We start from the raw sequence: 19,606 nt of genomic DNA, 5'->3' as shown, positions 1-19,606 counted from the left end.
CTTTTGTTGAAACCCGTAACACCCAAAATTAGCCATTTACTTGGGTTTTAATCCAATTTCAACAAAAAAAAAAAAAAACTTTACACAAATTAATTCATGGGAGAGGGGGTGGTCGAATTTTGCAAGGGACGAGGAGGGATGGTCGGATTTTGTAGGGGAAGGGGTTAGGGTGGTCGATTTGGGGATTAGGGTGGTCGGTTTTTCATGGGAGAGGGGGTTGGGGTGGTCGGTTTTCATGGGATAGGGGTTAGGGTGGCTCGAATTTTGTTAGGGGTTATGAATGTGGGTTGCAATTGTTGGCTGCTAGGTGGCTGTTGGTGTTGGTGGATGCGTGAGAAGATGAGAGATTGGAGTTGGGAGGTGTTGTTTGGTTTGGTTGTTGCGGGGTGGTTGCAAGGAAAACAGGGGTGGAGTGCGTGGGAGTTTGTGTTGTTGGCATTGGCTGATGGAAGTTGTTGTTGATGTTGCTGTTATCGTTATTGTTGTTGTGGCTGGTGGTGGTTGCGTGAAGGTTGTAGGTGGAGCTGGTGGTTGCAACTGCTGTTGTTGATGGTTGTTGTCGCTGCTGTTGGTGTTGTTGATGGGGTGAAGCAGCAGTGTGGGCTTATTAATGGCTGGTTTGGGCTGTGGTGGTGTAGTGCTGGTGGGAGCAGGGGATTGTGGTAGGTGGTTTGCGTGGTGTTGGGCTGGTGTGGTGGAGGTTAATATGTAGGGTGGTGTATGATAAGGTGGTGGCCGACCGTTTTCCGGCGAGATAAGGGTGGGGCTAGGGTTTGGTGGTGGTGAGGGTGGCTGGGAAAATTTTGGGGTTTTGTTTTTTTTTTTTTTTTTTTAATTTTTATGAATTAAGATAAATTGACCAATTATATCATGACATGTGTCATGATTAACCCCTAATGACTAACGGAGTTAACGGCCGTTGGTCATTAATGGCACTCGGTGAATTTTTTAAAAACTGGGTGGCATTTGGTGAATTATGAAAAGTCCGATGGCATTTGGTGAATTTTTAAATTACTCAGTGGCATTTGGTGAAATAGCCGTAGATGAAATACAAGTTCATCAAATATTGTTTTTTTAAAGGGTTGCGGGTGTCTTTTCTTGGGTTTAGTTAAGAGAGCATGTTCTGTACACCTGGGTTTTTAAATGGGCAAAAATTAATGAGCGAATTACCTGCATGTATATAAAAAATTGTACTCCGTACTACGTATTTAGTTGGGGATAGGAAAATAAAAGCCAATCAGGGAAACGTTAAAAGCAATTAAATATCATTTTTAGTTCTCATCAATTATTATTAACAATGTACTTTCAAATGTTTCTTCAAAAAAAAAAAAAAAATGTACTTTCAAATGTCCTTCAAAAAAAAATACAATGTACTTTCAAATGGTAGATTCAATGAATATGACATCTACAAAAGAAATACTTCATATAAATTACTATAAATAAATACTTCCTCCATTTTTTTTGTTGACACCGGTTGGCTTTTACACTATTCACAAACTACACTTTGACTCACTGTTGTGATTAATAGATACGATAAAATATAATCATGTGGGATCTTGTTTGAATCGTATATATGTATATTATTAATATCCGTTTTTTATAATTTTACAATATTGATAATTGAAGTTATTAAGCGTTAAAAACATGTGTTGGCAAGTGTGATAATAAAAAGGTGTCAACTAAAAAAACAGAGGAAATACAAAACAATTTGAATCAAACAATGAATTCCTGCATCAAAACTATGATTATTGAATAGATCATACATTGTGAAATATCCATTAGGAGAAATACCGCAAGAGCTCTTGATTATCAAGTAATCATAAAGCTAAAATCTTCTCATGATTCGCAATCATCTCATATTCAACAACACTATAATTCACGGAACTTCTGAAGCTTTGACGAATAATTTAAGTTATCAGTAGACAAGAGATCAACAGAAAGTATGCGCATCAGCTTCAAATCCTTTGCTATCCATAAGATCACGATAGTACAATTTACTATGTAGAGCACAATTGCACAAGCTTTATATTTTACTATGTAGAGTAAAATCTCTTATAATTGTTTATACTTGCAACTGCAGAGCATCCTTAATCAAGATGCATTTCTCATTACCTACAAGACAGGAAAAAAAAAAAGAATATGTTCACCAAAATCCAACAACCTGCATTGTTTGCGTAACAGAACCAGAAACTGGATCAACTCAAAGCCCAGCAAATTAAAAAGATTATAATCAAAGAAGAATCCTATAGCCATTTTTCAAAAGCCAATTTTCTACCTAAAATAGAACCTAAAGTCCTAAAGAGAATAATCCCAAGGATCAGCAGGAAACGTTACAAAGCAAGATGCCAGCAGGCCAACATTAGCTTAACAAGGGCAAGTTAAAACAGAATAAAATAAGAAAACAAGTAAACATAGAAAAACAAAAACATGAAAACGTTTAGCCAGACTGCCAGAGTACATACTGGTTGTATAAGGCCCTAGCCAACTCCTGAGATCACCTTGTGATTGAAGACAATGGAGGAACAACTACCCTGTTATGAACATTACAAATTATACGTAGTAATATAAATAGGACAGAAATATAAATTATCATATATCCAAAATCTCTCATGATTCGTAATCATCTTATTTTCAACAAGAAGTCATTTTAGGAACTTCTGAAGCAAACCCTTAGACAAAACACTTAACTTATCAGAAGATAAGAGGTCAACAAATAATGTGAAAGTGTCTGCATTAGCTTCAAACCCCTTACTTAACATAAGATCATGATAGTATAATGCTTTTGTGAAGTCATTACTGAGAATATATCCTCTGATGACCATGTTATAGGTGATAGCATTTGGTAAACAACTATTTTCCTCCATTTTCCTCAACACTTCATCAGCTTCTTTCATTAATCCCTTCTTGCAAAAGCCTTTAACTAATATATTGTATGTGCTAATACTAGGCTGCAGACCCTTTAACACAAGATCAGAGAAGAATTTTGCTGCATCTTCAAGTTGCCCAGCCTCACACAAACTGTCCATTAGGATATTGTAAGTGACAATATCAGGCTTAATACCTTTATCCTCCATATGTTCAAGTAATGCCACTGCCTCATCAAGCTGTTTACTTTTACATAGGCCATCAAGCAATGAATTATACGTGACAACATCAGGAGTAACTCCGTGAGCTTGCATATCTGTGAACAACTGGCGTGCAAGTGTAATTCTATTGGTTTTACACAAGCCATCAATAAGAGTGTTATAGGTTACAGCATTTGGTGCTATCCCTTTCTGAAACATATTTTGTAATATAGTAAGACCCTTGTCAATATTTTTGAGTTTGACATATCCATTAATCAAAGTATTAAAACTTGCAACATCAGGCTCACAACCGTTTTGGGCCATGATATGAAGTAAATTTTTTGCATCTCTCATCAGACCACGAGAACAATAACCATCAAGTAAAGCAACATAAGTAATGATGTCAGGAGCTACACCTTTGTGAGTCATGTGCTGCAGTATGGCTTGTGCTTCCTCCACATTACCATCTTTACAAAACATGTCAACCAGCATGCTGTAGGTCTCAACAGTAGGTGCTATGTTGCTCTCTAACATCTCAGTCAACAAACCCTTAGCCTCTTCCCTGCATCCAGAATTGAAGAGGCCTCAAATCAAGGAATTATAGGTGACAACATTAGGTTGAATGCCATCGGTTTTCATAGCAGAAAAGAAGTCCATAGCTTGTTGTAATAACCTGTCTTTACAGAGACTATCAATCATATTACTGTATATGATAATGTTAGGCTTACAATGAGCAGCAGACTGCATTTTGGTAAGCAAAGTGAGAGCACTGGCATTGTCGCCGATTCTACAAAGGCCTTTGAAAATAGCACCATATGTAACAATATCAGGTTGGAAACCTAACTTGACAATCTTATGTAATAACTGCGCAGCTTGAGGAAGCTTACCACAGTGGACATAGCCATTAATTAAGGTAGTAAAGATAACACAATCAGGGGGATACCCAAGCTTAAGCCTTTTGCCGAGAAGAGAAAACCCGAAATCGATACAGCCCAAATGGCAGTAAGAATTGGCGAGAATACCAGTAGAATGCAAATTAGGTCGAACACCCAGTAATTGAAGGTGCCTGGAAAGAGAGATAATGGTGGAGTGAGGATGAAGGCGTTTGAATTTGGAAATGGCAGTAAATAACCGATTGAAAACGATAACAGAAGGAAGAGGACGCAAAGAGGTCAATTGATGGAAGAGAGATACTGGAAATTTGACATCGGAAAACCCTAATTTGCAATGATCTCTAACTGACTCGAGAAATAGGTGACGGTCGTCATGAAATCGATTGGGATTACGGGAGTAATGTCTAAAATAATTCAAATTGACTCGAAAGAGGGGAAACAAATGGAAATTAGGGCAAGTTATGAAAGAGAAAAAAGTACGAGAGAGAGAGAGAAGAGTAATACCATGAAAAAAGACAGAGGAAGACGATGCCGCCATTGTTGAAGCACAGATATGAGATGTAATACTCATCCCTAATTATTTCAATGATGCACAGTGGAGTGTGGACTGTTTCCTTCTTCTTTCTCAGATAGTGTTTGGCAAGTGTTAATCACCATCTCTTTGAATGTAACTTACTCAATTTAACTCCTCAACTAGTGTGTGACCCGAGCATTACTTCGATCTCCGATGATACTTACAGTATGAGCAATCTTTATAGAATGGAACGGTTTGGCCCGAGAATAAATGGGCACAGTGGGAGAGAGGCGCGAGGGATCTTATAATTTTAATCAAACTCTGAACCCGCAGTCCAAACTCTGAGACTTGTAGGCCTATGTATACTCTTGGTCAATGTTACTCCGTGTGATTCTAATTGCCATATTCAGATTAATACTGAGAACAAAATTGGTACTATAATTGCTAGGATCAAACAATTTGTCTGTTCTGAATCTAATTTAAATCTGTTAGTCTGTAGGCTCGAAAGGTACTGTCTTGGTGCATTGTAAACTTATTAAAGTTCAAGCTCTTATTCTGTGTTAGACAGAGTTTTCCCTGACCCAAAAAAGTATGGTGTAATTGATGAATGTAAGGTATACAAATTTACAAGTATTGTGTATATATACAATCCTATCCTAAATTGAAAAAATCAATGACCTAAAACCAATCTCCAATAGAAGCCAATAAGGTGAGATACTTCTGAAGCCAATGGAAGGTGTTTTCACCGATTTTGATCATCACAGCTCCAAAACCTCCTCATGGTTGCAAACTTGCAATACCTGAAGCAGGCAATTGGACTAATAACTCGAGTTACCCTAACACAGGAGATCATCAAATAATGAGGAAGTTTGTGCATCAGCTTGGAATCCTTTGCTAACCATAAGATCACGATAGTATAATGCCTTTGACAAGCCGTGATTGAGAATATAGCCTCTGATGATTGTATTATAGGTAATATCATCAGGGAAACAATGGTCTTCCTCCATTTTCCTCAAAAAATCATCAGCTTCCTTCATTAATCCCTTCTTGCAGAAGCCTTTAATCATTACATTGTAAGTTATACAATCAGGCTGTAGACCCTTTGACAGAAGATGACAGAAGATATTTTCAGCATCTTTAACGCGTCCAGATTCACAGAAGCTGTCAATTAAGATATTGTACACGACAGCATTAGGCTTGACACCATTAACCTCCATATTTTCGAGCAATGCTACTGCATCATCAAGCCGGCCACTTCTGCATAGCCCACCAAGCAACGAAGCATACGTGAAAACATCTGGAACAACTCCACGAGCTTGCATTTCCAAGAGCAACTGGAGTGCAAGTGGGAGTTTATCGGCTTTGCACATCCCATCAATAAGAGTATTATAGGTAACAACATTCGGTGTCATCCCTTTCCGATACATTTCCTGGAATATGTTTAGAGCCTTGTCAATGAAATTAAGTTTGATATATCCATTAATCACAGTATTATAGCTGACAACATTAGGCTCACAACTATTCATAGCCATGAAAAGCTTTTTCGCATCATTCATCTGACCACGCAAACAATAACCATTAAGAAAAGCATTGTAAGTAACAATATTCGGAGCCTCACCACTATCAATCATAAGCCGAAGAACAGCATGTGCTTCATCAACACTCCCATCTTTACAAAACACATCAACCAACATATTATAAGTCTCAACAGTCGGCGCAATGTCATCTTCCAACATCTCATTCAACATACGCTTACCCTCATCCCGGTATCCACAATAGTACAAACCTCGAATCAACGAGTTATAAACGATAACATCAGGTTGAATGCCCTCGCTTTTCATAGCAGAAAACAAGTTCAGAGCCTCTTGTAACAGCATATCTTTACAGAGACTGTCAATTACAGTACTGTATATAACAAGGTTAGGCATACAATGCCCACTTAACTGCATTCTGTCAAGCAAATCAAGAGCACCGGCATTGTCGCCGATCCTACAAAGGCCTTTGAACATAGCACCATAGGTAACAATATCAGGTTTGAAACCTAAGTTGATAATCTTATTCAACAATTGAGCAGCTAATGGGAGCTTATCATTATTGATATAGCCATTGATTAAGGTGGTAAGGGTAACACAATCGGGCGAATACCCGAGTTTAATCTGTTTACCAAGAAGAGAAAACCCGAAATCGATACGACCCAAATGGCAGTAAGAATTGGCAAGAATACCCAGTGAATGCCTATCTGGTCGAATACCATAACAATGGAGGTGGGCGAAGAGAGAGATGATGATGGAATGAGGTTGAAGATGCTTGAGTTTAAGAATGGCGGCGAAAAGCTGATTGAAACGTAAGATTGAAGGAAGAGGACGAAGAGAGGTCATTTGGTGAAAAAGGGAAAGGGGGAAATTGAGATTTGAAAACCCTAATTTGCATTGTCTTTGAACTGAATTGAGAAATAGAGTACGGTCGTTGATTGAAGAGGAAAATTGGGAATAATTTCTGGAAAATAAAGGGATTTCAAACAAAAAGATTAATGGAGTAGGATTACATGTAAACTTCATTCCTAATTTTTATTCAACTTCTCTCTCGCTTCTTCATTTCACGCATTGTAGTGGACTGTGGTCGGCTAGCTCCAGCTGCTTCTAGTGTTAACTGATATTGGACCCGAGCATAGCGATTGCCAAATACCGAGTGCAATAATTTGTTTGAACTTACCTAAACTGATTTTGTCCAAATATGCACTTAACGTGTCCAATTTCAAAACACTTGTAACTTATATTTTACATTGCAAACCATTAAGAGTTAGTTCAAGTGATAAACAACTTGATGTCGCTTAAGGGATGTTTTGAGCCTCACCCTAAGTAGAACCCTGTCACCCATCATAAGTTAGGTGTGCGACCCAGGTCGGATCTTAATATAGTTAGAGCTAAGCTCCTATAAAATGGGTGGGCATTCTAAAAAAAAAAAGTTTTTGGCATATGTTATAGACTTATAGGTTACAAGACTTAGGAATACCTCTTTTGATTTAAGGTAGATCAATTTTAAGAAATTCTTTAATTTATTTATCGATGAAACTAGTTTCTTGGCCCAAGCTTTGCCCCAAGCAAATATATTTTCACTATTAATATTTCACTTTTAAAAAACATGCTCCAAAGTTTTAGGGTTTAGTGGATAAGATATTAATGTTAATCTTGAGGCCATGAGATCAAATTTGAAGGAAAAAAAAAAAGAATTATATAGAGTATTTTTTTTTATTTTTTTGGTTTCAAAAAAAAAAATAGAGAGTATTTTTTTTTCGGGGACTAAGGGCCTATTCACATTTACTGAACTGATTGGAGCTGAACTGAACTGAACTGAATTGAGCTGAAATGAATATTTTACGAGAGAGGGAAATTAGGAGCTGAACTGAACTGAATTGAACTGATTGGAGCTGAGCTGAACTGATTGGAGCTGAACTGAACTGAAAATAAGCAAATGTGAACAGGCCCTAAATACTCCATGTAACCCATTGAATCTTCAATCACTTCATGCTAGAACATACCCGTGCATTATATTAATCTTATTTATCGTCAATTATTATTATTATTATTATTATTATTATTATTATTATTATTATTATTATTATTATTATTATTATTATTTGCAAGTTTATGCTATTAAATGTTAAGATTTGATGGGAATTATCAATTATGATTGCAATTGAAGCTATAGCTTTTATTTCAAGAGGGTTAACCAAAAAAAAAAAAGAGCTAAGTGTTAAAGGTTTGAAAGCCTATTATTTAAAGTTGAAAGATTGACTCTTAATTAGCTTGTTGGCTAAGCTGATTAAGTAGCAACAAGTACAAAATAAGATTAATCAATAATCACATAGGTAGCCACCATTGACAATATTTCATTTAAAAATTATGTAATCAATTAATCATATAATCAAAGATTTAAATCATATAATCTTGATTTTGATATTTGTTGCTAATTAATTAGATTTTGATATTTGTTGCTAATTAATTAGCTTAATCAAGTCTAGTAATAATATTAACTAGTATAATAATGCTAAGAACACCCCATAGTTTGGGTTTTTTATTATTAAGTTGCTTTCCATAAGTCAATGATGAAGCAGTTGAGTGTGGGATTGTTAAATTTAGTACTTATCATTAACAAGTCATTGTCCACACTATGTAATGCTAATACCATTGAAAAGTCTTGGTAATAAAGCTGTCTTCAACTCCTGGAGATCAAGTTGATTTTTAAGACTTTTCTTGATTATCTTTGGTCAAATTCAAAGTAAATTGCATATATACTAATGAAAATTTTGGATTACTAGCCATAAGATGACAGAAAAGAGAGAGAGCCAACATGTAATTAGCAACTTTTGCTCCGACACGAAACAAACATGCCTCCATTGTCCTGCACTCTGAATACAAAGCCAACAATACAAACTCACACAAGCACTGGACAAGACGCGAGTTGCTAGCTAGAGTGCTACGGCAAGGATGCAAGTACCTCCAATAGGGAAGCTACAAACTGCATCTGGGTTTCCTCGTTTATAGTAGAGAAAAGGGGCACATGTACAAATAGGGACTTTGTCCCGTTTTGCTCTGCGAACCAGAGTGAATGGTAGTAGACATAGTTACACACGAAGCGGCCTGCATCATCGGATGTCATCACCTCATAACCTTTCTTCATCAAAACCGATGTAATCTCCTCAACAGGGAGTGAAGTCTGGAATTAAAAAAAATGACTTTTAAACAATGGCAAATTGAAGTGCTATCAATAAACATGAAAAATATTGCATAAAGGGAAACTTAGTTTCAATATTTTAGAGCTTCATATAATATTATTCATATTACTTATCTTGTATCACTGGACAATGATATGTTCGTCAAAAACACCAATTCACTAGTTAGTTGAAATACCAATGAAATGAAAATGACTTCCTACAATCATTGCATTATTTTTTACAATAAAGGAAAAAGAAAAAGATACAACTACAATCCTACATACATGACTTAAACGGAATGGAGGAGTAATCGATAAAATTGGCAACATGTGATCCTAAGCGGACAACAACTAAAAAGGAAATATCAACACACAAGTTTCCCTACCATTCTATTAGAAAAGAACTCAGAGAAAGAATATTAGGAGAAATTAGCTGTTGCCTCTCAAACTGCACTAGCACACTTACACATCTTTCCGGCAAATTAAAGCTCAAAAGTAGAAGAATAATCCATTACTCACTTACAGGGTGCACTGAACCGAACATTGAAGCAAAGGTTGATGGTCTAGCACAATTATTTAGCAATTTATTGATGATGTCCTTGACAAATATTTTGCTGGACCAAGCGGATTTACTTATCAGGTTATCAATACCTAGATTATGATGGGCAGATACTTTTTAACACACGTAAACCCTGGGCACTTCCAGAGGACAAAAGTTTCCAGTACTCCATCTCCAACCTCACTTTTTACAGAAATTAGTGTTCAATAATCTATTGTGAGAGAGAACTTGTAACTCAGAGAGAAGATAGTTTTTCAAGAGAAGCTGTTCTCAAAACAAGAAAACCTGTTTGGGAGACTTGAACACGGATGTCCACTTTTCATTCTCGTAGAAGATTTTTTTTAGTTTTCGGCATCTGAACATGCCTTCAGGTTCTTTAATTCCTTGAATATTTAACAGTCTTTCACCTTATATTTGCATGAGCTATTTAAATATTACTAGAATAATTTATACTTACTACGTAGTACATAAAATAATGAAAACTGTTTTAGGATGCTGACCTACCAGGTTGCATTTTGGGCATCCTGGAAAATTCAGATTTCAGGCCACAATGCAATCAAACAGCAAGGTGATGAAAAGGAGAAAATACAATTTGAGATATTTTCAGTAATATGATACACTAAACAATGTAACCAACTAACAGTTAATTGGGATGCATCCCTCCCCCCCTCAGTGTGCTTGACATTTCCAAAGTAGTGAAAACATAGACAACATAGCAGAATATCCCAACTTCCAGAAACAGATTCCAATCATTCAGATACTAGGTAAGCACTAAACAACATTCATCTTTTTCATCGCAAAGATTGCTTTGACAATAATATAAGTGGTTTAAAATATTATCCAGTATTCATCTTAAGGTGGTTTTCAGTACTAAACAAAAAAGAGTGTTTGAGCACATAGTAATGAAAGGATAAGAAAAGTGCCAAATTACCTTTCTTGTTCTAGTGATCTCTCCATCTGCAGGAATAATCTGGACTTTCTGCAAGTGAATAGAGAAAGATTTAGACACCGGAGAAAACATGAAAGCTTAAACAGTAGATAACAAGAGGAAATCCATATAACCTGAGGTTTCCATCCCATTTCATCAGGGCAGCGAAAAGTGGCTTCGTTCACAGCCTGATTCTCAATGGCAAATCGTGTAGCGCCACTATTAACTCCTAAATGCAACTGCATTAAACAAATAAAAATACATCAAAACATTACAATGCACCATAAATTACTTATTACAAATTACACGGACCCTTTCTCTTTAGGGGGGAACGGGGAGAGGTGCTAGGGGGTTGGAAAATTTTGTGAGGTTTACATTTTGGATAGATTTTTCTACAAGAATAAACTCGCCACAATAAGTAGGTAATGCATCTATACAAATGTCTCATTGTATGGTCTAATCAGAGTAACCTCCAACATTAATCCAGCTTCCAAGTTTTATAATGAGGCGGGAGTATTTACCAGTACTAGAGAGAACAGATCAATTGTATAAAAAGATTGACAAGTACATTCAGATTCATTTCATAACCAGAAACCTACTTTAAACAACAGATCACATTGCCGAACAAAAAGCTACTTCCTTTCACTTCTGCCCACATAGGCCATACATAACTTTTTGTGACAATCTAACGCACAAATCACATTACAGAATCAGAGATTGAGCAGAGCCAGGTAATATTATTCTCATAAGAAGCACAACGTTAATCCTCTTATCCCAAGTACATAAACCTTTTTTTTATATTGTGTTTTATAGCTGCCGCTAAAAACATGATAGGAACCTAAAACTGACAAATTTTCACCATTTCTTGGATTCTAAATGGGTCTGTATCACTATCTAAGCATTACATGATCACACCATAAAACTTCTTCAATAAGTGAAGGCTAATAGGTTACTCAAAGTACGATGGTCCACGTATCATATAGGCAGAACAAAAGTGCACAAGTCAAACACTCCAGGTTAACAGAATCAACGGCTTTTAGAAAAGTCATGATTCGGCTTTAATTACAACAGATCCCAGAAAGGGAAAGAAGAAGACTTGAAACAACTATTCTACATCAGAGGTTGATTGAAAAAACATGTAGCAATAAGCAAAGAGGAACTAACCCAAATAACTTTCCCTGAATTAGGCATTTCTGAGTCATTCTCGTTAATTCCAGACTGCAGCGTCTGATGAAGAGGAACAACTGCACCATGTCCTGCAGTCTCAAGAATATTGCAGCTTCCTAGAGACAACCCTTTTGGCAAACCCTTCTTCTCCATGTACTCTTTTAGATTACGCACAATCGTCTCAGTTGGATTTTCGGCAACTCCATGGAACTTCTTAAAACCCGTCACATGAACTGTTACTGGTGATGGTGCAGGACCTTCTGAACCCATGATTTAACAATCCAGATACTATGTACCACCAATATATGAACTTAAATAATCAATAGCCTGCATCAGAAGACAGTAATAGATCAACTTTAGAACAACAACTAGCAAACTATATGGAATAACTATACTATTTCAGATTTTCAGAACAATATTAACACCATCTATGTTTAAAAACTTAAGAACACGTTTGTACACTGCAAAAATTATAAACAGTGCAAAGTCTGAGAGATGTTTAACATTTAAAATAAAATTAAAATTCAACGGAAATATTCTATATACACGAAGTGTGAACATAGTCATATCATCATGAAAAGTTATACAAAGCAGACTCAGGAAAAATGACTCAAACAGCCTGAACTCTAAAACCTAGAAATTGCAAGAAATTGACTTACTTAAAAAGTAGAAACCTAAGAGATACTCTAAAACACAACTAAGAATTTTTCTGTCTCATCAAATTTAAGCTTCAAATAAAAGCTTCAAACTAAACCCAATATAAAGTGCCTGAGAAACTTCAGAGTTTTGAAGTGAAAGAAACGTGACCTTAGAAGTTAAAACAAACCATTTATCACTCTCATAAGCACGATAATCATGCCGCAAAAACAGCTGATTATCTGATAAACAACTAATAAAGTGTAACAGAATTTAATTAAACAGAAACTCATAATAATTTACCACAAAAATTATGTCAAAGTTTGAAACTTTGATCCGTAATTTGGATAAATACCCACTAATCATACCAATTAATAATCCTAAAACCCCACAAAAATTAAGAAATTGAAGCCCGAAACAAAATGAACCCAGGATTAACAAACGAATTAATTCAACAAAAAGATCAAAAACCCAGAAATCAAACCTGAAAAAAAACTTGAAATTTCACAAATGACTTAAAAATTAAACAAGAAAGATGAGAACTTTTAATACCTGTATATAGAATTAATAGTAGGAACAATAATGAAGAGAAAAGGGGATAAAATATGGGTTAATAATAATTGAGACAACCACCAATCTTATCTGGTTTTTCTTTGATTAATACTCGGTATTGAAAGATTCCAAGTAGAGAAAAATTAAATGAATTGGGGAATAATAATTATATACAACTACAAAACGTGGTTGATTGGCGATTAGATGATGATGTTGATGAGAGTTGTAGTGGAAGGTCACTTTCTTTCTGTGTGCCTTCTTAGAAAGTCTTTTTCTAATTACTAGTAGTTGTGCGAGATTAACTATATTGGACCAACATTTTTTTAAATTATAAAGTTTCCGAGTACACCTTGAGTGATTAATGTAATCAAAGGTTTCAGGGTATATATTTAATTATTTTTTGTTCATTGGATAATTATGCAAGGATTATTCTCACGGATACTTAACTCTATCTACTTTGTATTTATGAAATATTAATTAATTAATTAATACGTTGGGATGTTTATGGAGTGGGGTCTAAGTAGATTTTTGCAAAAATTTTCATATGTGACATTATTTTTTGAAAGAATGGTTGTGGTTATTTGGTCAGGGGTTACTCGATTAGTCAAGTGTTACTCAGTCGGTTAAGGGTTACTTGATTAGTCAGGTGTTATTCGGTCGATCAAGGGTTATATTATCGATCAGGGATTACTTGATCGGTCAAGGTTATCTGGTTACTTGTGTGTTTGTTGGCCACACGGTATGGCCAGCCACACACAAAACTTATGTGCTATATGTTTTGAATTTGTATTTGGGGTTTAAGGGTCTCATTGTTTGTCATTGTACGATTTGTACCAAATAAAAACAAAACGAATAAAGGAACAATTTTTTGGGTTGGTTTCGTCTAGTAAAAAATCAATGGGTATCATAATCTGGTTATATGTGTAGGCTGTGTAGCTGAGTTAGGAATAATACTGCTTTGATTTTGGTGAAGGGTAGGTTTGAGACTTCATCTTTGTTGGGACCAATTTCTCATTGTGTTGAAATTTGCAATCCCATAATTGAGACATTCTAGCCGATAACCGATAACGTATATGGTAAAGGTTTAGAAGATTCGGGGGTGACACTTATTGCAACATTTGTCTTTTATGTCTTCTCATGAATCAATAGATAACATATCTTGATATGATGATATTCGATTTAATTGATTTCATGTGTTAAAGCATTTCATATCAACTTAATGATTTGTAAAGTCATTTACCAATTTTATATGAACTAAAATATATAATCCGACTATGGGCGTGTTCGACACTATACGTAGCTTTTAGTGGTTTGACTTATTCAAACCACTACATAGAAAAAATTATGAGTGTTTGGGAATGTAGTGGGGGGTAGAGTTTAGTAGTTGAAGTAGCTTTTGCGAAAAGTTAACATTATTAACTTTTGTGAAAAGCTAGGTAACTGTTGAATTTTCTTCTATTTTTTTAGAATTTTACAGCTAACAGCTACTTTACCAAACACTCATACTGAATTATATACTTTCACGGCTAATAACTAGCTGACAGCTAACAGCCACCATCACAGCTAACAGCTACCTCTACAACTACATTTTGCCGAACACGCCCTATAAAGACATAAAGTAATATTAGTCGATGACAAATGATTACGAAAAGCATGTCTCAATTACTTTCTTGATATATGGAATATATAAAACCTCAATAATACTCGTGACTAATAACCATTTTTGGTATGTCCTCAAAAAAAAAAAAAAAAAAAAAAAACTTTTTTTGTAACTTTAAATCATAATAATTGTTTAATAAAATTTGAGAAATATACATCTTTCTTTCAAAAAAAAAAAAAAATATACATCATTATTATTACTTAAGGAGTTCACAAATTTTATATCGAGGATTTTTTAAAATATTTTTACATTATTTATTTATTTAATTATGCGGCGTGCAATTTTTCATCTTCTTAAATTGAGTCTCCTTAGCATTATACATATGACACGTGTCTAATTAAGTAATTAGGATAAGAAACAGTGAGTTACTATTAATTGAAACCGAACCTCTTATAAAACAAGCAATAAGATGACCAAATTGTAGGTTTGATCTATTTACTTTTCCATATAACAATAGCAAGTTGGTGAAGGTTGTTAATTTGCTACATTAAATAATTAACTAGTGTGCAAACCATATCAATTTGTATGATTTTTATTCCACAGAATCAGCCGCATCACATATGCTTAATTAGAGTTGGTTACAACTGCATACTCAATTCATCTCACTAGCTAAATTCGTTACTCACTTATATTGTTTTTCTCACAATATCTAATACACACTTTTAATCATTAATATTCTTAATTACTTTTTTGATATATCAAATAATCTTGTATTTAATTCAATTTTAAAATTTGTATGAATAAAAAAAAAATTAAGTGATAAATTTAATATTACATTTAAAAAAAAAATTATCGTTATGTGTAAATATATTGAAACGGAGTGAGTAGTATACTAGTATATAGCATCGTCTATGCGGCTACGCCTTTATTTTGTCCGAGAGCATATAAGGTAGGGGCAAGTTACATGCATGCACTCATAGTAGCCATTAATTTATGCCCCACTACTAATTATTTTTATATATATTCATGCAAGTATCATCAATCTATCATCACCATTGTTACCTTTACCAACATGAATCATTACGGTACTAATTAAAGGTTATTCAAAATAATTGAAGTTGTCCATTTCAAGTGTAAAATTATTTGCATCTAGAATGTATTGGACACCGTCCTTTGTTTTTAATGATGCTTTATCTAATGATTCTAATCTATTTTATATGCTTTTAAAATGTTGTTATGTCATTTAGTGATTTTAAATAATTTAATGAAAGATTGATTTAATATTTTATTAAATGTCTATATCGTCAATTGTCAAGTCAAATTAATAATATAGTCTAACGTAAATATGAGGTGGTCTTACTTGTATTTTTCATAATAAAAGTAGGCTTTATCAATTATATATCTAAGTCTCTTTCAATATCAATTTGTCAATATTATAAATCGATTTATATATAGGTCATATATTATATAAACCTAGAACGCATAATTGAATAGCATACCACCCTAGCTTAATTTCCACGTAATTTTGTCCATACAACATATTATGTAGCCACTGATTATTTTTGGTGAGTGACTTGCAAAACAGCTAGGATTCATGACTCCATCTGGAAGCAATGAATTTCGTTCAATGCATGTGTATGTTGACCTCACAAGATAACAACACCTTTGAAATTTGAATATTTGATTAAAGACTTAATTTTAATTTTTCAAGTATAAAAATGAAAAAGTTATACTTTTGTATATAATTAATTGTCGTACATGATAAATATTACTCATATAACCTGGCCGAAGTACACATATCATCTGATCTACTTGTATATGTAAAGTTGACAATGATTTATTGAGGAAGACTGCGAATACCTACAAAGTCACCAATACTATCTATTAACTTCACCATTACCCTCTATTAAATACATGTCATACTTCATTTATGTGCGGATTTTTATTGTTAAATATATTCAATTCCGTAAATCTGTAATGAAAAAAAACTATGCTGATAACACATTAATAAATAAAGTACACATTAATATAAAATAAGACACAATTTGATACATATTTTCTTTATATATTAGAGTACATACATAGGTTAAAGTTTGGTCAAATCAAATCAAAGCTAATTAATATTAAATCAGGTTGTTTCAAAAAATTAAAAAAAAAAAATCAAATCAGGTAAGCAAGAAAAGGTGAACTAGATACAACTTAATTTTAGTTAAAATTAACTGGGTGTAAAGTGAAATCTCTATGCTCTACAAGTATTATAGTAGGGTTGTGTATGGGTAAATATTTGAAACAATATCGAACCAAGTAACCAATATGGGTATCTCCAGCGCATTGGTTGGTTGGGAAGGCTCGTGTTCGGGAGTTTCTTTTTTGGTCTTTTTAAGTTGTTTGTTTTTCCTTTCTTAATTCTTACTGTCAAAAAAAAAAAAAAAAAAAAAAAAAAAAAAAAAAAAAAAAAATTATGCAAATATCCTACAAGGCTACAAATTAATATCATGCAACTAATCCAAAAGGTTTAGATATTTGAATGTTTCGATATCAGGATGGTCGGTCACATATAACATCAGATACCTAGTATGATCTAATTCATAAATTGAGAGCACATGATTTAGTTTTGCGTAGTCCTACTCCCTTGATTTGTGACTTATTGTTTAACTTAATTTTTCTTTTAATAGCATCCAATGCACATCTTTTATTAACATTATCTTTAATTATTTGCATAAATTAATAATACCTTTATACGAAGTATTGCATAATGGGACGTATGTATCTAATGAGATTTATACGGTTTTTTTTATTTCTTCTTTATTTTCTCATGTATGTGGATGAATACTAATGGTCACTCTTATTGTTTTGCTAGACCCTAATCTTGTTTTGACAAAAATGATTTGGTAAACAACGCCAAAATATAATGCGCACCAAATGTTTGATAAGTTACTTCGTAAAATGAGTGAGAGATTGTTCCCTCTACGGTTTTTCCTTAGGAGGGTTTTTTCCTAGCCTCTTTTGCTAGGATTTTTTCTTTGTTTTTTCTTCAATCCTTCCCTACTTCTCTTCATCTCCTTCATTCTTGATTTTAATTTGTGAATTTTGTAGGGGCTTCCACTGGTTTTACCGGTGGAAAGCCCCAATTTCTCTTTAATTGCTTTCAATAAAAAGATACCATCCTTAAGATGGTGTTCATGATAGAGGTTTTTATTACTTGTTTATTGAAAAATGAAGATCGAAGGTTTCGCAATTTCTACCGGAGTTTAGAAGACCACGGAAGTATATTATTCATCCTAATAATTATGCATCTGCAGATCTTATGCTGAATTAGAGCGAACTCACAGATTGTATTGCTTCGGATGAAGTTTTTTGTTAAGGCTATTATCAATCGATTCTGCGATGTTATTTTTAGGGTTTTATATATTTTTGTTGGAATTTTAAATTTTCTCAAAAATTGATTGTAAGTGCCGTTTGGCTATTTTATAAATGAAATCTTTAATCTTCTTGTCAAAAAAAAAAAAAAAAAGTTACTTCGTAAAATCGTATAATTCGATTAGAAAAATTCATACAATAAATGAAAATCAGATAAATATAACACTTTAAATTTAGGTATTACTAGAGATTCATATTTATAACAAGTTATTCAAAATAAAAAATTAAGTGAATACAATACATCTTAATACGAGTATCAAAGAAAGTAAAACTCGGCTCGATTGTTCATTTGTTTACCTCTTTCTTTAGTTCAAGTGTTCAACCTTTCACCAAAAGGCCAAAACACAATGATACGTGTTGGTATGAAGACTCACCAAGAAAGGGTTTTGCGGTTTAGCCGTTTTGGGTTTAACTTACATTTGTACTCCGTCAAGTGTTGTAAGTTTGTAACACTACACTATTCATTGCATTTGAGCAAGTTTTGGATTAAACTTTCATTGTTTCATAAACTGGGCAACAAAGTTCACTGTTAGCCGGAATCTTCCCACTTCTTAATACCGAATTTGATCAACAATTCATCAGAGTTTCTTAATTCCCAAAGCTTGAAATGCAATAAGTATTGAAAGCAGACAAACCAAGATGTCGCTTTCAACGCTTTCTTCATCAATTCACACCCAAAATTTGTCAAAACAACCTTTAATACCACGTCGAAGCTCTCTGGTTAGTCTTTTAATAATGGGGTTGTGATTTTATTTGCTTTTTGGTTAGATTTTTGCACTAATTACTTAAAAGTTTCAATTTTTTGATGTGGGGTTTTGCTGAAGTCTTCTCAGCTTTCAATTTTTGCTAAGTGGTTGTCTAATTATGTTTTAACACTGATTTAATTCATATTATGTTTGTATGTTTTATTGATTTATGTGATTGTCTAATTATGTTTATAACAATTTAATTAGTGTCATGTTTGTATTTGATTGATACTTCGTATATGTTTGTGAATTTAACTTGCAATGTTGGGAAATAAGAAAGGAGCATTTTGCTAAAAAGCCTAAATCATATGGTTATATTTGATTATTTGGATGAAAAAGGAAGTAAATTTAGGATTTCAAAGTCTCAACTCTCAAGGTGAAGAAATTTAGTGGGGGTGGGGTGGGGCGGGGTGGAATGGAGGTGGTCCAAGTAGATTAGTATATATAGTTGACAAAGTTTGTTTCTCAACCGATGTCCCATGAATTTTGACAAGTTTAGCTTCTTGTGTTTGTTCTAAAAAGGTATATTTCTTTGAACATTTTTATTTCTGATTTGGTTGGCCTGAATGTAAGTCTTAATATGGAATATCTTCAACATGTGGTAGGAAGTTCTTGAACTAAGCCTGTCAGTCTGTCGCAGTTGACGCGTTGGGGATTGAGAAATTATTGCAGGTTGGAACTTGATGTAGCCGGGTGTAATACGTCTCATTCGGAAAATATCTGTAGATTAAGGCAGGTTATAGTGGTATACTAACAATATTCTAGAGTATGGAATTATGTAACTGGATGACTTACTTGCTGTTTATGGTCTTG

General features: G+C 34.0%; 1 protein-coding gene and 1 pseudogene across 1 annotated transcript; both read right to left on the bottom strand.

The window, feature by feature from the left end:
• Positions 1-1,591: 1,591 nt before the first annotated feature.
• On the bottom strand, positions 1,592-7,058 carry LOC145606254 (uncharacterized; annotated as a pseudogene).
• Positions 7,059-8,798: 1,740 nt separating this feature from the next.
• LOC145604561 (uncharacterized) lies at positions 8,799-13,299 on the bottom strand. The gene is made up of 5 exons (XM_081660449.1): positions 13,028-13,299; positions 11,837-12,166; positions 10,807-10,911; positions 10,676-10,723; positions 8,799-9,188 (listed from the first exon to the last, which is right to left on the bottom strand). The coding sequence occupies exons 2-5, from the start codon at positions 12,107-12,109 to the stop codon at positions 8,949-8,951; spliced, it is 666 nt and encodes a 221-aa protein (XP_081516575.1). The 5' UTR covers positions 12,110-12,166; positions 13,028-13,299; the 3' UTR covers positions 8,799-8,948.
• Between the last annotated feature and the right edge of the window lie 6,307 nt (positions 13,300-19,606).

The sequence above is a fragment of the Chenopodium album genome, chromosome 22, assembly GCF_948465745.1.
Source record: "Chenopodium album chromosome 22, dcCheAlbu1.1, whole genome shotgun sequence".
NCBI classification, from domain to species: Eukaryota; Viridiplantae; Streptophyta; class Magnoliopsida; order Caryophyllales; family Amaranthaceae; genus Chenopodium; species Chenopodium album.
The sequence above is the reverse complement of the archived record's forward strand: the minus strand, read 5'-3'. Positions and strand labels throughout refer to the sequence as shown.